Below are 19,449 nucleotides of genomic sequence, written 5' to 3'. Positions count from 1 at the left end.
GCTGTAACTGACCTGGCCTATAGTCTAGCTGTAACTGACCTATAGTCTAGCTGTAACTGACCTATGGTCTAGCTGTAACTGACCTGACCTATAGTCTAGCTGTAACTTGCCTGGCCTATAGTCTAGCTGTAACTGACCTGACCTATAGTCTAGCTGTAACTGACCTGGCCTATAGTCTAGCTGTAACTGACCTATAGTCTAGCTGTAACTGACCTGACCTGGCCTATAGTCTAGCTGTAACTGACCTGGCCTATAGTCCAGCTGTAACTGACCTGACCTATAGTCTAGCTGTAACTGACCTGACCTATAGTCTAGCTGTAACTGACCTGACCTATAGTCTAGCTGTAACTGACCTGACCTATAGTCTAGCTGTAACTGACCTGACCTATAGTCTAGCTGTAACTGACCTGGCCTATAGTCTAGCTGTAACTGACCTGACCTATAGTCTAGCTGTAACTGACCTGACCTATAGTCTAGCTGTAACTGACCTGACAGCCATGGGTGGGCCTGGGTGGGCGCAAGGTGCACCTATGTAATGATCAATCTGTTTAATCACCTTACTGATATGCCAAACTTATCAGGTGGATGGATTATCTTGGCAAAGGAGAAATGCTCACTAACAGGGATTTAAACAAATTTGTGCACAGATTAGCTTTTTGTGTGTATGTAAAATTTCTGGGATCTTTTATTTCAGCTCATGAAACAAGGGATCAACACTTTACATGTTGCGTTTATATTTTTGTTCAGTATATAATTTTTTTTACTGGACTGAAGGCCTGCATCTGGTGGTCAGTCAAGGGAGGGAGAGAGTAGCGTTGAGGCTGCTTCTCACACCGTCCCTCCGCTCTCCCTCCCTCTGCTGAGAAAAGGGGACACAGTCTTCCAGCTGATGCCGAAACTCAAGTCGCACTGCATTATTTCTGCCTCCTGCACCAATTCATGTTGTTGCTGCTATGACCAGAGAAAGTGAAATATTCCTTGATATGAAAAAAGACAAGCCGCTAATAATAACAACGGCAGTTTATCGAAACACTTTGCTGTAGTCATTCATTACAGCTGCTGTGCTGGTTGTAGTGTGAGTGGAAGTAGGGAGATCACACACTTTATGGCTTATAACAGTGTTGAACGAAGTGTTGACCATGCTGAGTAACAACTTAACATGAACGTACTCATAAAAACAGCAGCTCTTTGCTGTATTCGTTGAGTCTCTCTCTAGTCATGGTTTTACGTTTTGAAATCTCATAGTATCAACTTTGCTGAGCGTTCAAGGCTTCTTTTTACAGTCTACGCCTATGGCTCGAGGAAACTGTGTAGACACGGTCTGATTGGCCAGCGGTAGGCCTATAGGTGCTCTTGATTTGCTCTGGGCCTGCCAGGTAGAGGGAGTTCTACCGTCAGATACATGAAATGGTCCACAATGGGAACACTGCCTTCCCGGAGCAAGGACTGCTGAATCGAGTGCACCTGCCGCCAACAGCACCAAACAAATACAACAAAATAGTGGGGTTTTTGTCGTCTTTTTTTTTTTTACCGAAATGTTTAGTGATCGACTAGGAATGTCTTAGAGATCGACCAGCTAACCAAACCATGTGAAGTGAGATTTATCTCCAACTGAGGAGCACTGGTCAGCAGAGCTTTGTCATTAACTGTGGGTGCCCTAGAATACCTGTTTTGTACTATTCTCCTAGACTAGAGGGCAGTATAATACCATAGGCTACTTTACTTACTGAACAATATATTCTTTGACTTAACTGGGTGTCCCAGACAGCCATTACCAGTTTTAAAAGAATATAGCCCATGGTTGTATATCAAACAAAATAAGTAGAGGGTTAAATGGTGTTAAATGTTAAATGAGGGTTAAATGCGAAGGTTGTGTAATGGCATGATTGATGTGTGTTTTGACAGGTTGACTTGCCTCTCTGGCCCTTCCTGCTCTGATTAGGCAGGCTTTTTGTGTTCACACTGAGAGAGAGAGACAGTGACCTAGATCTGCCACCCTGGAGCACAGTGGAGACATGGCGAGTGGAGCCCGGTCGGGCGTAATCTCTCTCCACGCGGCACCACGCAACGAAGTCTCACCAGACGTCTGCCTGCTTGTCTGTTTGCCTATCTGCATAACCATTGCACATACATATGGCCCTGTGTGAAAGTATTTGGGCTCAGCTCTAATGCAGTGTACTCCTATGAATTAGTGGTGCTGATGTACAGTACATACTTTCTAATGGCCTCACTGTCATGTGGATTTGAGGCACGTTGGTGCTCTTAACATGGAACAGGGAAGTGTACAAAGTCATCAACTGTGTTTATGATAGTAAGGGCACAGACTGCTCACAGACTAGTTGTATTTCCTCATGTGTTTCATGCTGTTGCCAGGTGAGCTCGCTCATTCCACCCACACTGCCACTCAGCCGAGCAGGTACAAAACTGACTGATTAGGCGCCACCAAACGTCACATCGATAGCTAAAATGCCTGGCAAATGTAGATTAAACCTTCCTGGCAGGATATTGATGTTTATGAATGGGTTTTGCCAGACACAACCAGGGATGTAGTGGAGGGTAAATGCCGTTTACGTATCTTTTTAATTGTGAAATAATGTTTATTCACATTTTTATTTTGTAAATGATTGTTTACCTACGTATTGCGTTCCCAGTGTTGATCAACGCTCAGAAGGCTTCTTTTTTTTTAAATTTGAATTATTATAATTCTTTTGCTTTTGCACTTTTTCTCCCCAATTTCGTGATATCCAATTGGTAGTTAGTCTTGTCCCATCGCTGCAACTCCTGTACGGACTCGGGAGAGGCGAAGGTCAAGAGCCATGAGTCCTCTGAAACACGACCATGCCAAGCCGCACTGCTTCTTGACACAGTGCTCACTTAACCCGGAAACCAGCCATAACAACGTGCTGGAGGAAATACTGTCCAGCTTGCGACCGAAGTCAGCTTGCAGGCGCCCGGCCCGCCACATGGAGTTGCTAGAGCGCAATGGGGCAAGGAAATCCTAGCTGGCCAACCCCCCCCCCCCCCAACCCAGATGACACTGGGTCAATTGTGCTCTGCCTCATGGGTCTCCTGGTCATGGCCGGCTGTGACACAGCCTGGGATCAAACCCAGGTCTGTAGTGATGCCTCAAGAACTGCAAAAGTGCCTTAGACCGCTGCGCCACTTGGGAGGCCCTTCAGAAGGCTTCTTGATCTGAGTTTTAATCGCGCCTACCTCTGCGAACAACTGGAATCATGAATGATTCATGTATGCTCATTATGTTCGCCTGTTCCCCCGGATTTGTCGTGTTAGCAGCGCATTCATTCACCACTCTGTCCAACAGCAAACTCCACCCACGACATAGGCTGAGAGGTGAAACAAACTTCCTCAGCCCAGACTTACAGTGGCAAGTAGCAGAGATGCTGCTGACAGTGGGAATTATTTTAAGATCCTTGACTCCTGCCGTGTCAACAGACATCCCCCATACAAACCCCCCCTGACTCTCGGAGAATGAGTGTACAACTGGTAATAGTCGCTGATATTTCAGTCAGATGTGTAGCTAGCTATATAGCTCAAGGGCTCTGTCCGTTAGCCAGGTAGCTAGCTATAACTAGCTGGCTAGAAGGATGAAGTTACACGCTAACGTTGAACGGAGCCTGATCTCAACAGGAGCAGTTGACGGAATTTAAGATAGCTATAATCAAAAGATGGGCTACTATAAATTCTCATAAACAAAATACCTTTTCTTTATAGAGAGTAGTGAGATAGACAGTGGTGAGTCAGGCTGCAATGAAGGAGGCAAAGGAAATACACAGAGAGAGGATGCATTGAAGCAAGCAGGGAGAGAGGGTAGTAGTACAATGGTTCCCAAACTTGGGGTCCGGGACCCATGTGGGGTCCCCTAAAATGTAAAAAGGGTCCCCTGAGAGAGTCTTTAATCTCATCAAACACATTAATAACTTGTTTCTCTTCAAATGGGTGTAGCATTCTAGAGACAACTAAGGGCCTTTTACACTGTCAGAATTCACTTTCATGTCATTATGTGTTGGCACAGCCTGTTGGACCCAAATATTGGTGAAATACAGTATAAAGACAATTTAATATAATGTACACTGGACAACAATATGCATGCAACATGCAACAATTTCAAAGATTTTACTGAGTTACAGTTCATATAAGGAAATCAGTCAACATCATCAGTCCTGACTTACCACTCATGTATGTAGTAAATAAGTAGTGAAACACATATTATTGAGTAGAACTTGTAAGGTAGTGATGAATAGTACGTTTTTGTTGTTGTGACGATATACTGTTGGTCACGATATATCTGTTAGCGACTAGAAACAATTGCTTAATAGGAACTATTTGAAATTGATGGTCCTTGAAAATAAATATTAGTGCTTGAAAAAGTACTTGAAAGTCCTTGAATTTGACTTGCCACTGTCTGAGCGAACCCTGTGTGTCACGTCCTGACCAGTATAGGGGTTATTTGTTATTGTAGTTTGGTCAGGACGTGGCAGGGGGTGTTTGTTTTATGTGGTTCAGGGTGTGTTTTGTGTATGTGTTTAGGTAGAGGGGTATTTGATTTATTAGTTCGGGGTTTGTTAGTCATTGTTCTATGTTAGTATATTTCTATGTTCTATCTAGTCTTTTGTATTTCTATGTGTAGTTTATTGGGGTTGGACCTTCAATTGGAGGCAGCTGGTTATTGTTGCCTCTGATTGAGGGTCCTATAATTAGGAGTTTGTTTTTTCATGGGTTTTTGTGGGAGATTGTTCTTGTTTAGCTGTTTTGCCTGACAAGACTGTCAAGTTCGTTTTGTAAATGTTTTCCGAGTGTACATTTTCCTGCTGCGTCTTGGTCTCTACCCTACGACACCCGTGACACTGTGTGAGATGGAGAGACTGGGGAGGGGGGGGCTCTTTGCTAAGCTAAAGGCCCCATACATTAGCTAAACAAGCAGCCCTAGCCAGAGTGGGCTTCAAGAGCCAGTAGCTACCTTCTCCTCCAGGCTGGTATCATTACAACCTAGGTGCCTTACAGGGAGGGGTTGAACAAGGGAGGATGCTCTATTGTCTTGGCTGACTAGCTGACAGATGGTGAGTTCTATTGTGAACATACTGTACCGTCATGGTCTCCTTGAGGACTGTTCAAGACAGATTTGGTGTGTGTGCTTGCAGTCCCGTGTGGCTCAGTTGGTAGAGCATGGTGCTTGCAATACCAGGGTTGTGGGTTTGATTCCCACAGGGGACCAGTATGTCGCTCTGAATAAAAGCATCTGCAAATGACTAAACATGTAAAATGTGTTTGTACTGAGCTAATGGTTTTCCTCTGAATACTGTAACGGGTATTATTGTGCCTTAGCTAACTACCGTACTGGCTGTGGCTATTCTTTCTATGAGTCAGTGTTTTAGGAGTGTTTAAAGACCAAAAAAAAAAAAACTGAAGCAAACAGTGTGTGTTTGTGGGCTTATGCATACTTTGTGTATGTCTCTTTTTCTGTTGTAATGTAAAAGACCAGTTATGTGTGTGATGATAGAGGATTTGGGCTAGAGGTGATGTGTAATGACTGGGTGATGTATTGTCTGTTAAGGTATAACGGTATGGATCATTACAATCCTGTCTATAACGATATGTTGATACAGTGCTAAATCAAAGTTCTACAAATTGGACTACTTCACTTTCAGTTTTGTTCTTGTCACGGGTGTCGTAGGGTAAAGACCAAGACGCAGCGGGAAAATATATACTCATCTTCTTTTTATTTGGTGAAGAAGGAAAACATACGTATACAGAAAAAACACAAACGAACTGGACAGTCTTATCAGGCACACAGCTAAACAAGCACAATCTCCCACAAAAACCCATGAAAAACAAACTCCTAATTATAGGACCCTCAATCAGAGGCAACAATAACCAGCTGCCTCCAATTGAAGGTCCAACCCCAATAAACTACACATAGAAATACAAAAGACTAGATAGAACATAGACTAACAAACCCCGAACCACATAAACCAAACACCCCTCTACCTAAATACATAGCCCAAACCACATAAAACAAACACCCCCTGCCACGTCCTGACCAAACTATAATAACAAATAACCCCTTTACTGGTCAGGACGTGACAGTTTTAGTTTGGTTGAGTATAAAACAATTAGAATGCAGAAATCCTATTAGTCCTATCCACTTAGAATTAATTTGTTGCCATCCTCGGTCATGAACTACTCATAAAATAGATTTAAAACATATTATTCAGAAATATAAAATACTGTAAAATACCACCATACAGTAATAAATAAGAAAAGTATTGTGATATGATATTTTGTCCATATGGCACAGCCCTCAGTTGTGCTAGGCTGTGTATGATGGGTGCCATGTAGAGGCTGGCCAGGACATCTCTGATGACAGACAACTGGCTGGGTTTCTCCCTCAGGGAACATCAGTCATTGTTAGCAGCCAGGGATGTATACTTGTTCTGGAGGACTGTGTTATTATGACCATGATACACAACTGACCTACAGCGTTGGAAGACCACACATATTGTGAAGATACGATCTTCTATGACAGTTTAACCAAAAGCAATCCTCCAAATGAATGGGAGATATTATTCTGTTTGAGTCAGCGGCATTGATGACTACAGCTCCGAGGCTAGAAGTAATCAATGTGTTTAGAAGCAATGACCTCGCTGCCATAACATGTTCACTATATGAACAGGGAGAGTGCTTGGCACTGATTTTAGAGGGCTGATTCCTCAATGACTTGTGATATTCCCCTAATACCCTTCCTAGATAGGATACCTTCTCCTGTCAACAGGCCTGGGCAGCAGATGGTCACAGTATTACAGAAGCACTCACATCCTGGTTCATACACACCAATCAACCTGGAAGTCTAGGGATTAGGGAAGACATCTCTCTGTGTGTGTGTGTGTGTGTGTGTGTGTGTGTGTGTGTGTGTGTGTGTGTGTGTGTGTGTGTGTGTGTGTGTGTGTGTGTGTGTGTGTGTGTGTGTGTGTGTTTGTGTGTGTTACCAGAGCATGGGTCAATTAATGTGACCTTCAATTGAATTGGGCGACATGGAATTCGTCCGGAGGGGGGACCGACTGATTCAATCTCTGAATTGACAGGAATTTTAATCAAATGTAACCCAGGTTTAGTGTTTTCAATGAAAACGTGTTGCGAAATGTAGGGCATTGTTTCCCCTGTGGGTACTGTGAATATTGTGTTGAATACCATACAGTTGAGTGTAGAGGGGGATGGACATTCTGTGTGTGTGTCAGAGGCAGCATGTTCTTCCTGTTCTTCCCTGCTGACAAACTCATACCTTACATTCCTCTTGGATCCTACTGTTTGCTATTCGTACAGAGGGATGGGAGCGCCGTCACACACAGCATCCAACAGACACACTTCCCGGCCCGCTCTGTCTCTCTTATCATCAGTGTTCTTTGGAACAACTTCTAGTTACTGTTACAATGATCATGTCATGAAATCAGGTCTATCTGTACTATACTGTACCACTGATCTATAAGGTTATTATGCATTAATACATGCGTTATACACAGCAGACAAGTAGACACACACACACACAGACAGACAGACAGACAGACAGACACACACACACACACACTGCATGCACATTTTGCACACATGTAGTAGCGAGCATGCATGCTACCATACACACTCACTCAGTTACATCACTGTATTACCATGCTCCATGTTCTAAAATCAGCCTTGTGCAGCAGTTCCCACCCTTCATCCAACCACACCTCTCTGGCCAGCTTCTAGAACCACTGTCCCTCAGCACTGCAGGCTACGCCTGTCCAGTATACAGTTCAACACTCATCTGCCCAGATTCCCCTCAGCTCACTCCGCACACAGCTAACTGGATAACAGCCTAGCCTTGTGTCTTACTGTTACTAAGCTTTGGTGGCGCACATAACTTGGATTTTTGTCAGTTTGTTTCGATTGGTGAAACATCAGCTCTTTGTCTTTGTGCTGCTGGTACAGGCTGGTTTATATTTAGTGTTCTTACTCCCCCTAGTGGCTATGTGAGGGAGGTGAAAACATTTACAAGGCCTTGAATAGGAAGTGTTGCCCTCCACTGGTGTTTAGTGATATAACATTGAGAATAGTACTATATTGAGAAATAGTTCCGATATTATATGAAGTGGCCCGAGGGCTTGTTTTGTTACCAGGGTGTGAGTAGATAATAGCATTGATTTATGTGCCTTTAGGATTGTATCAATATGGTATTCTGTGCCTCTTTCCTTAGTGACACTGCACCACTGTTTGTTTACTTGTTGACTGCTTATTACAGTTCCCCTCATCAAGAGAGAGAGAGAGAATGTGTGAGGATTGAAGCCTAATGTTGTACCCAGTGTGCACTACAGCATGCTTCCTCCCTGGTGTGAGAGTGAGGGAGGCACCAAGCCCCGTGTCATTTCCTGTGCCCCATGTGATAGCGTCAAAACACACATGCACCTTTAATATTTATTTAAGCTTTATCTTAGTAGTGTACCTTCAGGTATGTAGTACACACGCTCACAGTAGACTGTCTAAAAACAACAAAACACTTTATTACACTACCATTATTAGACATCCATCACTCCTCATATTCACAACAGCGATTTGACACACACACACACATGCACACACACAAACACTGACTGACTTCACAGGGGTCCCCACGGTGCAGCTGAGGAGACAGCAACTTCCATGAGAGAAAGGGAATGAGAGTGAGAAAGAGGGAGAGAGAGAGGGCTGCTAGTTGGCCTGAATTCTTGGGGGTAAGGTGGGGGGTTAGCCAGGGAACCAGGGGAGGCATTAGTGGCAGAAGTGTTGGTTCTGGGGGCCTATTTGTAGCTTCCTGGACCCTGGTATCGTGACAGCTGTCCCCTCCTTGTCTCTCTTAGAATAGTCAGCCTATCAGGGGGCTCCTCTCCCCAGCCTGTGCCCTGTGTGACGTGCCGTGAGTCCGCCGGCTATCTCAGCTCTTTCTCACACACTACTAACTCTGGGTTGAACTCCCGTTACCTTCGGTCAGGGAAGGATTGGTTCTACCAAACCTAACTACACTATTCATCTTCACAGAGGACAGCAGGTAAAGGAGGAGCCGTGGCTCCAGGATTGTTGAGGGAAAGGGAGAGGCCTTCTGTGGAGGAATCTGTGGACTGTGTGAGCCGTCTCTTTCAGGGGCCTGGCTGGTAACACTATTTTTAGGGCTGACAGTGAGGGGGGCTGACTATCTCTCACTGCAACTGAGCTCAGGTTCAGCTAAGGGGAGCCATTTTGGCTCTGGAGATGCTAGCTAGCTATGCTAACAGCCTGTTGCCTGAGCCTTGGTGTAGTGTTAGCCAAAGTAACTTGGTTCATTTGGTTTGATCTGTGTGCTTTAGCATGTGTGCCAGTAGAATACTGTAATAATAGAAGTGAAAGGAGTGTGTCTGCCAGGAAGGCTGTGATGGTAGCTGTCTGGAACTGACTGTTATAGGCAGATTGGGCAGAAGTTGAATGGAGCCTTTGTGTCTTTGACTCTCACCTCTGTTGGAAAAGTCACGTTAAGTGTTCATTGTGTGTTGGTATAGTGAGCTATGCTATTAGCAATGCTGACCCACGGTCTTTTGTGGAAATTCCAGATTCATTTTTTGTGAGTTTCCTCATCTAGCCTACTGTTCTGACCAACTGTTAAGAACAACGTTTGCCTTTCTGTAAGTTTGGATGTGGAAAATGGATCTGCTATCCTGTGATTTCCTGTGTAGGGCACATTCCCTTTTCTGTTATATGGGGACCAGCCTGACCCTAGCCTATAGTACAATGTGGATCTGAGATGCCGAAAGAGTGTGTGCTGTTTCCTCTGTCAACACCAACTGGCTGCCCTAACTCTCTCTCAGTGGACAAGTGATTGCGCAAGATCAGTGTTGGTTGTAGACCCCTGAGATGACTGTCCCTCTTCCTTGTTTAATCAATTCAAACCACATTTCCAATAAGCTTTGTACATCTTTGCTTTTAATGTCAGCAGAGTCAGCCAGGACACCAGGGTTAACACCCCTACTCTTACAATAAGTGTCATGGGATCTTTAGTGACCACCAAGAGTCAGGACGCCCGTTTAACATCCCATCCAAAAGACATTTTTTTAGACCAGAGGAAAGCATGCCTCCTACTGGCCCTCCAACACCACTTCCAGCAGCATCTGGTCTCCCATCTAGGGACTGACCAGGACCAACCCTGCTTAGCTTCAGAAGCAAGATAGCAGTGGGATGGTAATAGACATTAAAGTCTGTTCCTCAGGCCTATGCCCAGAGATAATGAAAGCTATCTCTTTACTGCATTGTTTCAGTATTGTCAATACGGCTTTGTTCTGTGGTTATTAGCTACGTCCACTGGTGTTCTCCCAAAACAGTGGCTGAGTCACATTTTCCAGAGTGTCAGTCACCATGATATATCCAGTTTTGATCAAATACTATTTTATTGGTCTGTGTTTGTGTAAACAGTGTTTATATGTATGCACAGTTGTGTGTGTGTGTGTGTGTGTGTGTGTGTGTGTGTTCAGAGGGAACCAGAGAGTCAACCTGGCTATCCAACCTGATGTTGGCCTCTGAGGCGTTATGCCCACATGGCTCCTCCTAAAAAAAGCCCTGTCCTGTCTCCCTGGCCCTTGCCTGGCCGAGCCTGCCTAGTGTCCACAGATAAGCAGCAGAACTCAACAACCCCCCTGTTATAGACACATTAGAGCCTGTGGTGGGAGAGCCGGAGCCAGTCTTCAGACTGACTGACCCCCACTAAAGCTCTCTGTTCTGGGGGGGAAATATCCCAAAGGTCATGTGTAGGTATTGCTGTATTGGTGTTCTGTTTGTTTTTTACTGTCACGAGGTCAACATTTCCACAAATCACTTGTCAATCATAACTGAATGGTTGAGCCTTGGTTCTGTGTACAGTATGTTCATGTATGTTTGTGTATCTTTAGGAGAGCCCTTACCCCTCTGTTGTCCCTCCCCCTCTCCTCTTTCTTTTCTTTGCACACTAGACTTGTTCACCTCACTTCCTGCGACACGTGGTCCTTCCACTGTCCCACTGGTTGCGGCCGCTAGAGTGAAGAACCAGTGATTTTGGCCTCTATTGTGAAGATCCACCCTTCCATCCATCTGTCCGTCCTTCTGTCCAGCTCTTCTCTCCATTCCTGCTCTCCCCCTTGTCCCCCCTCATCCGGCACAGCTCATGACATCAGCGCAGTCAACATGGCATTCTCATCACGCTTTTCCTTCTGGGAGCAAAAGGGAAGTCCTGTTCAGTTTTCCTCACAGCACGTTGGTGCCGCACTGCACGGTGTGGGGACATGGGGTGGGTTATGTTGGTGTCTGGGCCTAGTGAAATGTGCGCCCTGCATGTATCACACCTCCACTAAGCGTCCATTTTGGGGCTTGAGAGTGTCACGTCGAAAGCTTGCGGTCTGACAGCCATGCCTCTGCTGTGGTTTTCTGATGGTGTGCTAAAAGTAACCGTTGTCATCATATGCATGATCCAATGTCAGTGTTTGACTCACCATGGAAAAACCTTGACTGGAGTAATTTGCTTTGGCAAAATGACGAGCTCCGTGATATCGCTTGAAATACTTTATTCTGGGGGAGCTCTGCCTTCCAAGCTGGCTTTTGATTTTATTTAGTTTGACTCCCATTTTCTTTGACCATCACAACACATCCTGTAGCTCCACAGTAAACTGACGCGTCCCCAAACTGTTACCCAAAATAATAGATCATAGTGGTAAATACATCAAAATAAACCCAAAGCCTTTTTAAGCAGGCCTTGTAGTTCTCATGTGTCACTATTACATAGACACTGGCCAAATGAATGTGGATACAGCTTAGTGTCTGTGAATAATATTCACTTTCACTTTAAAAGGACACCATGTGGTGTGTGGAGAGATAGCTCTTCCACATATTGTACATCCAGATTTTCAGCATGGTGTGTGTTTTGCATGTGGTGCGGTGAGGGGAGTGTTTCCTGCAAGTACCCCTGCTGAGTGACCACTACTTCTAATTGTCGTAGGTTTTGACCTCAGTTCCTTGTCTTACCAAACCCTTTAGGTCAAAGAAGAGGTCAGACCACCAGGCTCCAAGATATCAAATCAGGGTGTAAGTTGACTGATATTGTTCTCATGTTGTGAAGCTCTAGAGCAGGGCTATTCAATTCCGGTCCTGGAGGGCCGAAACACTTTTCATCCTCTCTTTCTAACCGTGGACTGATTAAGACCTGGGACACCAGGTGAGTGCAATTAACTACCAAGTAGAAAGAAAGAACAGAAGTGTTTTGGCCCTCCAGGACCGGAATTGAAATAGCCCTGCTGTAGGCTTAATCAGGAATCTGAGAGTATGTGACTAAAGGGATCATAGGTTTCTGTGGATTGGAGTCCATTATGGTATCCTTACAGCTGAGGAGAGGAAGCCACATCGGACTATTGAGATGTGGCTGTCACATCACTGGTCTTTTACCTGGAGGTTTGCCAGCAACACTGCTTCAACCAACTGAGCCATTGGAACCAGACACACCCTGGTAGCTCCTGACACCAGAAAATAGTCTTTCTCGCCACGATAGGAGACAGTTACTAACAAGCCGATGTGAAAAGATTGTAGTTATTATTCTATTCTGGATGTAATGTCGCAGACAGTTACACTTTTTAATTTCACAACAAACCGGGATCAGCGCTGTGTGCGGTGTCTGTAATTGCTTTGTAAATAGTATAATGCTTTCTTTTCAAATTACATTGTTTTTTCCTGAATAATCTGTAGCCTCTGTGGAAATTGCAGCCATATCTCAATGTAGCCTAAAGATTAACAGACAGGCAGTTTATGAGGGCCGCGTGGCGATATAATATGCAACACACGCACAAATATGATAAGATATTCAGCAACTCTTGGGGGACAATACTTTATTATTAAACCAACGTGTTTCTGACAGCCTGATGAAGGCTATTGGTTTTGATAATAAACAAGTATGTTTCTTGTCAACTTTTATTGTCCCTCAAGAGTTTCTGAATATATTCCACATTTCCAGTTTTCTCTACTATTGCAGCTTGGTTAGATGGAGAACCACAGTTGACCTTTTCCCTTTCAGTCTGAGAGCTTCACACAGGGTTTTTTAACACTTACTCTGCAGCAGTGCAGACAAGGAGAGAGACAGAAGAACAGTAGAGAGCCAGCAGGAAACCAGGCCTTGATCACCAGCCTGCCGGTATCCCACAGGCTTTATTCCCATTATTCAGCCTCCTGTCTGGGGGGAACCACAGCTAAGCCCCCCCTGGGTGCCATGGAGCCATTTCAGGTACTATAGCGACTGGAGCATAGGAGGAGGGGAAGATGAAACACTAAAGCAGGTTATTGCATTCAAGTGTTGTTGACCTTCATAAGTGTCGGTTAGCCACTTAGGTGGAGGTAGGCTCTGTCTGTGGAAGGCAGTACAGTGTGTTGGGTTATCATAAGGCCTGTAGGACGGCAGGGATATTAAAGCATGAAATACTAGGGGAGAGATAAGAATGAGTGTCATTGGCACGGTGCTCAGTAGCGTGGAGAGTGAGGTCAGGAAGGACAGTGTGTTAGTGTGTGATATGCAGCTGGGAGAAGGATTCAGCACGTGTGTGTGTGTGTGTTTGAATGATATAGCAGGATTTTCTTGCAGCTGAGCGAAGGTGCGGTGTGTGTGTGTGTGTGTGTGTGTGTGTGTGTGTGTGTGTGTGTGTGTGTGTCATTAGATCTGCTATTAGAAGTGAGGTGCTGCAGTGCAGAAAGGGGGCCAAGTCAGCACCCATAGACACCTCTGCTATCTCAGTCTGAAACCCCCACCCTCCACCTCTTGTATCAACCCACCCTGTTCTATTTCAGAACCTGGGCAGGCATGTGGCAGTTGGGTGAGCATAACAGCACGCTTGTCCAGGAGAGCAAACAGGACCTGTGATCCCTTTGGTCAACCATACATACAGTATCAGACGATCCAGACAAACACATGGCTGCTCAGATTAAGTTTTTGGTTTAGTAACCAAAGTGGAGTTTGCATATGCTTTAAGATAAACTGTGTGAGTTTACTTTAAGTCTGTTCTAGTTTCTCATGTGTCTTGCTGCTCTGCTCTCTCCCTCCCTGTTGTGTGAGTAGTCAGACAGCGACAGTGGCAGTATGAGTAGCCGCTCCCAGTCCGTGCCCAGTCTGGAGCCTGGCAGGGGCCTACTCCGCACCAAAAGCCCTGAGCCGGCCAAGACACATCCCGGGATCAGGGTCAGGAGTCCCTCACCACCCAGGGTACGCGGGGCTGTAAAGGTCCCTGAACGCTTCAAAAGTCTAGTGCCTCCGATCCAGACGCCAGCACAGCACTTCAGGAGCCCTGACCCACGCAGAGCTTCCATAATTAGCCCTGAGCCTGTGCTGAACGGGAACAGCAAGCCCAACGGATCCGTTAACGTCAGTGCCGTCAATGGGAACTCTGCCAATGGCAGTGCCAGACAGCCAGACCTGGACAACGATGATCCGAGCCTTACCCTCAAGAAGGTAGTGAAGGTGGTACGTCAAGTGGTGCGGAAGGCACTACCTGCAGAAGAGGAGGATGCTCCAGCTCCTGAGCCTACCAAACCTGCCCCTGAACCTCCTAAATTGGTGCCATCGCAAGCGCCAACATCTGTACCCAAGGTCCCAAAGGTACCACTGTTCTCTTTCAAGCACGATACGATCAAGACGGAGGAGAAGGACGATATATCAGCAGGGCTGGCCAGCCTCATGGTCCGCGGGAGGACCAGGAACCGCCCTCGCACACGCATGGATGAGCCACCTGAAAAAGAACAAGAGGAAGCAGTGAAAAGAGAGGAAAAAGAAGGCCCTAAATTGGTTGAGATTAAATCTATCTCTAATTTCGGCCCAGTTTCAAAACAGGAGGATCAGACTCCTGTGTCGGCTGCACCTGCTAAAGTTCATCCTATGGCTTCTAATTTGATCTCGGTTCCCTCCAGGTCTTCCCCCGCAGGCTTCATCCCTGCCTCAAAGCCTTCCCTGCTCTCCCCTCCTGCAGGTTTCACCCCACCACCAAAATCAGCCTCCCTTTCCCCACCTGCTGGGTTTGTACCAGCACCAAAATCATCCCCCCTTTGCCAACCAAATGGGTATGTACCAGCGCCAAAATCAGCCACCCTTTCCCCTCCAGCAGGGTTTGTACCAGCCCCAAAATCTACTGCTGTTAGTCGTTCAGTTTCCACTGCAGCCCCCAAATCCTCCCCAGCAATTCCCCCATCATGCTTCATCCCACCACCAAAATGTCCCCCCCTTTCCCCTCCAGCAGGGTTTGTACCATCACCAAAATACAATGCTTTTACTCCTTCAGTTTCCACTGCAGCCCCCAAATCCTCCCCAGCCATTCCCACATCATGCTTTATCCCACCACTAAAATCAGCCCCCATTTCCCCACCTGCCGGGTTCATATCAGCATCAAAATACACCCCCCTTTCCCCACCTGCTGGTTTTATCCCCTCTTGTAAATACTCCCCCGTCACTCCCCCTTCAGCATCCTTTCCCACCTCTAAGTCCTCCCCCAGTACCCCTCCTGCAGGGTTCATCCCAGTCTCCAAGGTCTCGCCTCTCTCCCCTACTCCTCCAAAGGCCTCGCCTCTCTCCCCTCCTCCCGCCTTTATCATTCCCAAGGCGAGTGCCCTCTCTCCTCCACCAGCGTTGATCCCGCCCCCCAAACTGCCAGCTGTGAAGAAGCCTGAGGTAGGCTTACTGTCCTCACTGCATGGACCACTTTTGAGACCACTGTGTGAAAAAACTGATGTTAATCGCTAATGCACAGAAAGCACTCTTTGCATCTCCATGATAACTCAGTTTTTGTGTGTGTGTGTGTGTTTGGGGGGGGGGGGGGGGGGGGGGGGGGGGGGTGTATTTTAACTAACTTCACTTATCTTGTTGAGTTCTCCACTTGTTAACAGAGTTGAGGCTCCATTTTGGGGCCACGATGATGGGCTCAACTCCCTATTAAACTTGTTTGTTTCTCCAGAACTTTCTCATTTGCACAAAGTCAGTGTGTTTCTCAGTTTGTTAAAGGGTGCAGTCTCATGGGGCTGAAGCTTTTGTTGCATTCACTGCTCTGATACCAGCTCCATATTTCTCTGAGTTTCTCTTGGGGGATGGAGCCTGTCTCACACAGCTCTCCTTCCTCACATGTTTCTCCTCTAAGACGCCAGGGCTGCTGAGACAGCTTCCATAAAAACAACAAGTTCAGTAGCTATTTTTTCCGACTGCCTCAACCCAAGAGACCCTGCTGTCATCTGCAGCTTGGAAGCCTTGTTTATTGAAGTTAGCCTGGGGGGGTGGGGGGAGGGGGGTGTATCCAAAGGAGGAAAAAGCGTATTGGGGTGGAATGTTCTGTCGCTGTGGCCTGGAGTTCCATGGAGACCCGCAGAGATAATTATTGATAGTGACTTTGTCTTTCTGGGAGAAGAGTTCAAAGCCCCGCTGCAGCCACCATGGCAGGCGTTGGGATAAGAGAACTATCTGCACATTTTGCAGATGCCAGATATGTTAAAAAGGTTTGGTCTTTTTGCTGGATTCTCGCCGAGTTTTGGCAATTACCGGCCTCTCAGGGTCTTTGTTTACTTGCTAGCCGACCACAAGCTGGCTTTGACTGCTACTGTGGCTCTCTGAGTTTGCTATAGTTGTCTAAGGCTAAAGTTTTCTTGTGTATTGTTATCCAAGCTAGTTATAGTTTTGCTTGGCTTTGCCCTGTGCATTGAGATCTGAATGATTTCACATCCAAGTGGGCTTTTGTATCCCTCGACTGTTGATTTGCTCACTGTCTTAGCTAGACTCTGGACGTCTAGAGCATGGCTTGTTGCGAGTTTGTTCAACATGGTTGTATAATTTCTTTATCTTATGGACTACTTGTATGTGTGTGTACATTACTTACGGCGTACTTGTGGGCGTGGATGTATCTGTGTGTACCATTTGAAGGTGGCAGCCTCTCCCCTGTCCTCTGTTCCCATTGAGAAGGCTTCACCGCAGAACAATTCATCAACCGTTTCATCAAAGACTACCCCAACCATAACCCAAAAGGTGTGTTTGCTGGTGTGCCCCACAGCATTCACTCAGTTCCCTGTTGCTATGCTGTGGAAGTGAGGTATTGTAACCAAGTGTGTGTGTGACTTCAGGATTGTAATGGCATCTAGTGAACATCTCACATCTCACTGAAAAAAACCTTAATGTATTTCTGTTGTCTATGAAACAGTGTTGAATGTGGTCCGTTAGAATAGTGTGCTTTGATAGCCTAGTTTCATAGCTCAACCTGTTGATGATCTGACCTCCAGGAGGCACCGCTCAGTCCCACTGAAGAAGCTCAGAGACGCCTGGACAGGATCTTCAGTGCGCCTGTAAAGACCCACCTTCGCTCCTTGTCTCTCCCCATTTCTCTATTATTTCCACTCTCTCTCCCCCTCTGGACTGCCTAGATACATGCTTCTCCTCTTTCACTTTTTTAATCTTTAATTTCTTTCCTTTATTAATTTTAACAGGACACATTGATTAACATTCCAATAATGAATTTAGAGGTGCTTATTTCTTTTCCATTAACAACTTATCATGCTCTCTATCTCTCCTTTTCTCTTTATTTTCTTCACTGGATGTTCAATCTTTATCTTCATAGCTAATAGTAATTTGTCATTTTCCTTTTAACCACATTTAATTACAAATACAGATTTACTAATTTGGGCCATGTCCATTGCATGGCTACCCAAACGCCTTGCTCCGGCCAAATGCTACGCCACACCCACGGACATTAGTCGCTTCTCCACAATTAGTTTGGATCTGAGTACCTCCCCGACGATTTCTAGAACGCAAACACATTCTAACCCTTCTGATTGGTCCCAGAAACCGATGGATTGGGCCAGAGCCAGAACACACATGGGTAAAGCAGCGTTTTGAAAACTTGTCATTGGCTTTAACACACTGATGAGCTAGAAATGGTCCAATCGCTGATGACTTTGTTTTGTACAACCCTCTCATTTTCACTACATATTACTTCATTCATGGCAGTCAAACTCTATTTGTATGTATTATGGATCCCCGTTAGCTGTTGCCAAGGCAGCATCTACTCTGCTTGGGGTCCAGCAAAAATGAAGGCAGTAATATACATCATAATGCAAATACAAAAGATTTGACAATACATTATGTGTGTGTTCCCTCAGGCCACTAGTCTACTACAACACACAATCCAGGTGTGTGTGTGTGTGTGTGTATAGTGTGTCTTTTATGTGTGTTTGTATGTGTGTTTGTTTGTACCTGTGTATGTAGCGAATGTAGAGCAGAGGAATAATACAATTTGAGTCGTCAGGCAACCATATCCATACATGACTGGGTTACTGCGTTCTCATGTTCACTATTCATTGAACTAATTGACTGTTTGTCTATGCTGCTTTCTGTTGCCATTATTGTTTTGTCACCTGTCAAACTTTCACTGGATTTGTCAATTCATGTTTTATATTCAGTTTCTCATCTTTTTCTCTTCCTTTGTCTTTTTCTCTCTCTCTCCGTTTCTCTCTCTCCCTCAATCTCTTTCTTTCTAATTGGTGCTTGGCTGTGTCTATCTGTGGCTGTTGTATGGCTAGCTGGAGCCGGCAGTTTGTGCCTCAGCCCCGACCCTTTCTCCTGCCCCAGCCCCAAACCCTCCTCAGGTACTGTGGCCCCCAGGGGTCCCCTCTGGCGGCCTGGTTGAAGTGTGTGCGCGTGTGGCATGTTGGAATGTAAGCCTAGATTCCTCTTCTAAATTTCCCCTCTCTCACCCTGCCTGTCTATGTAAGGTTCATCTGTAATGGTGCTTGGTGTTTTCCCTTCCTCATTTGTTTTTGGAACAAAGCCGGTATTAAACGGTGATAGTGTCTAGATGCCTCCAGGGCAATCAAACAGACCTCGACCTGTATGGAAACTGACAAACCAACCCAGTGCATTTTTTGTTTTGTCAGTAGCATGGCAGTGGAATAGTCCCCTGACTAAGATGTGCTGCATGTTTGTTTGCCCCGTGTGGTGTGCAGTCGCAGTGTGGATGAATGGCAGTGTGTGCGATTTATGACTGGCAGGTGTTCCTGTCTCGTTGCTCTCTCTGTCCCTTTATGACATGATGTGTCATGATGCATTAGCTCATCTCACAGACATAGAGCCTGACCTCTCCTCGTTCTTTGCCATCCCGCAGTTTTTTCTTCCCATCCCTCCCTGGTCTTGACCCTGATAACTTACATAATGTTCTCGTTACTTTAAATGGTAAAACACTGGCTTGATGATATCTGATAATGTTTTCAAATTTGTCTCAAAACTCTAAACGAAACTTCAGAGAATAATGAAGGATGAGTTAGTTATTAAACAAGATTCTCTGGTCTGATGAAACCAAGATTGAACTCTTTGGCCTGAATGCCAAGCATCACGTCTAGAAGAAACCTGGCAAATAACATCCCTACGGTAAAGCA

The 19,449-nt window shown here is 45.6% G+C and overlaps 1 protein-coding gene across 9 annotated transcripts in view; it reads left to right on the top strand.

Moving 5' to 3' along the window:
• Positions 1–19,449, top strand: part of LOC106613097 (unconventional myosin-XVIIIa) — a 187,497-nt gene that overhangs the window by 77,648 nt on the left and 90,400 nt on the right. For 5 of the 9 annotated variants that reach the window (XM_082956389.1, XM_082956388.1, XM_082956385.1 and 2 more), the window contains exons 1-6: positions 8,915–9,073; positions 10,998–12,102; positions 14,114–15,712; positions 16,949–17,050; positions 17,302–17,364; positions 18,598–18,663. The exons of 3 other annotated variants lie outside the window; for them this stretch is intronic. In XM_082956389.1, the coding sequence (XP_082812515.1) occupies positions 14,135–15,712; positions 16,949–17,050; positions 17,302–17,364; positions 18,598–18,663 (1,809 nt within the window). In that variant the 5' untranslated portion in view covers positions 8,915–9,073; positions 10,998–12,102; positions 14,114–14,134. Of the gene's footprint in view, positions 1–8,914; positions 9,074–10,997; positions 12,103–14,113; positions 15,713–16,948; positions 17,051–17,301; positions 17,365–18,597; positions 18,664–19,449 lie in introns of those variants that run through there. One more of the 9 variants, XM_082956386.1, reaches the window with a different exon arrangement.

The sequence above is a fragment of the Salmo salar genome, chromosome 09 (assembly GCF_965601325.2).
Source record: "Salmo salar chromosome 09, fSalSal1, whole genome shotgun sequence".
Classification (NCBI taxonomy): domain Eukaryota; kingdom Metazoa; phylum Chordata; class Actinopteri; order Salmoniformes; family Salmonidae; genus Salmo; species Salmo salar.
This window is presented reverse-complemented; position numbering and strand designations above follow the sequence as displayed.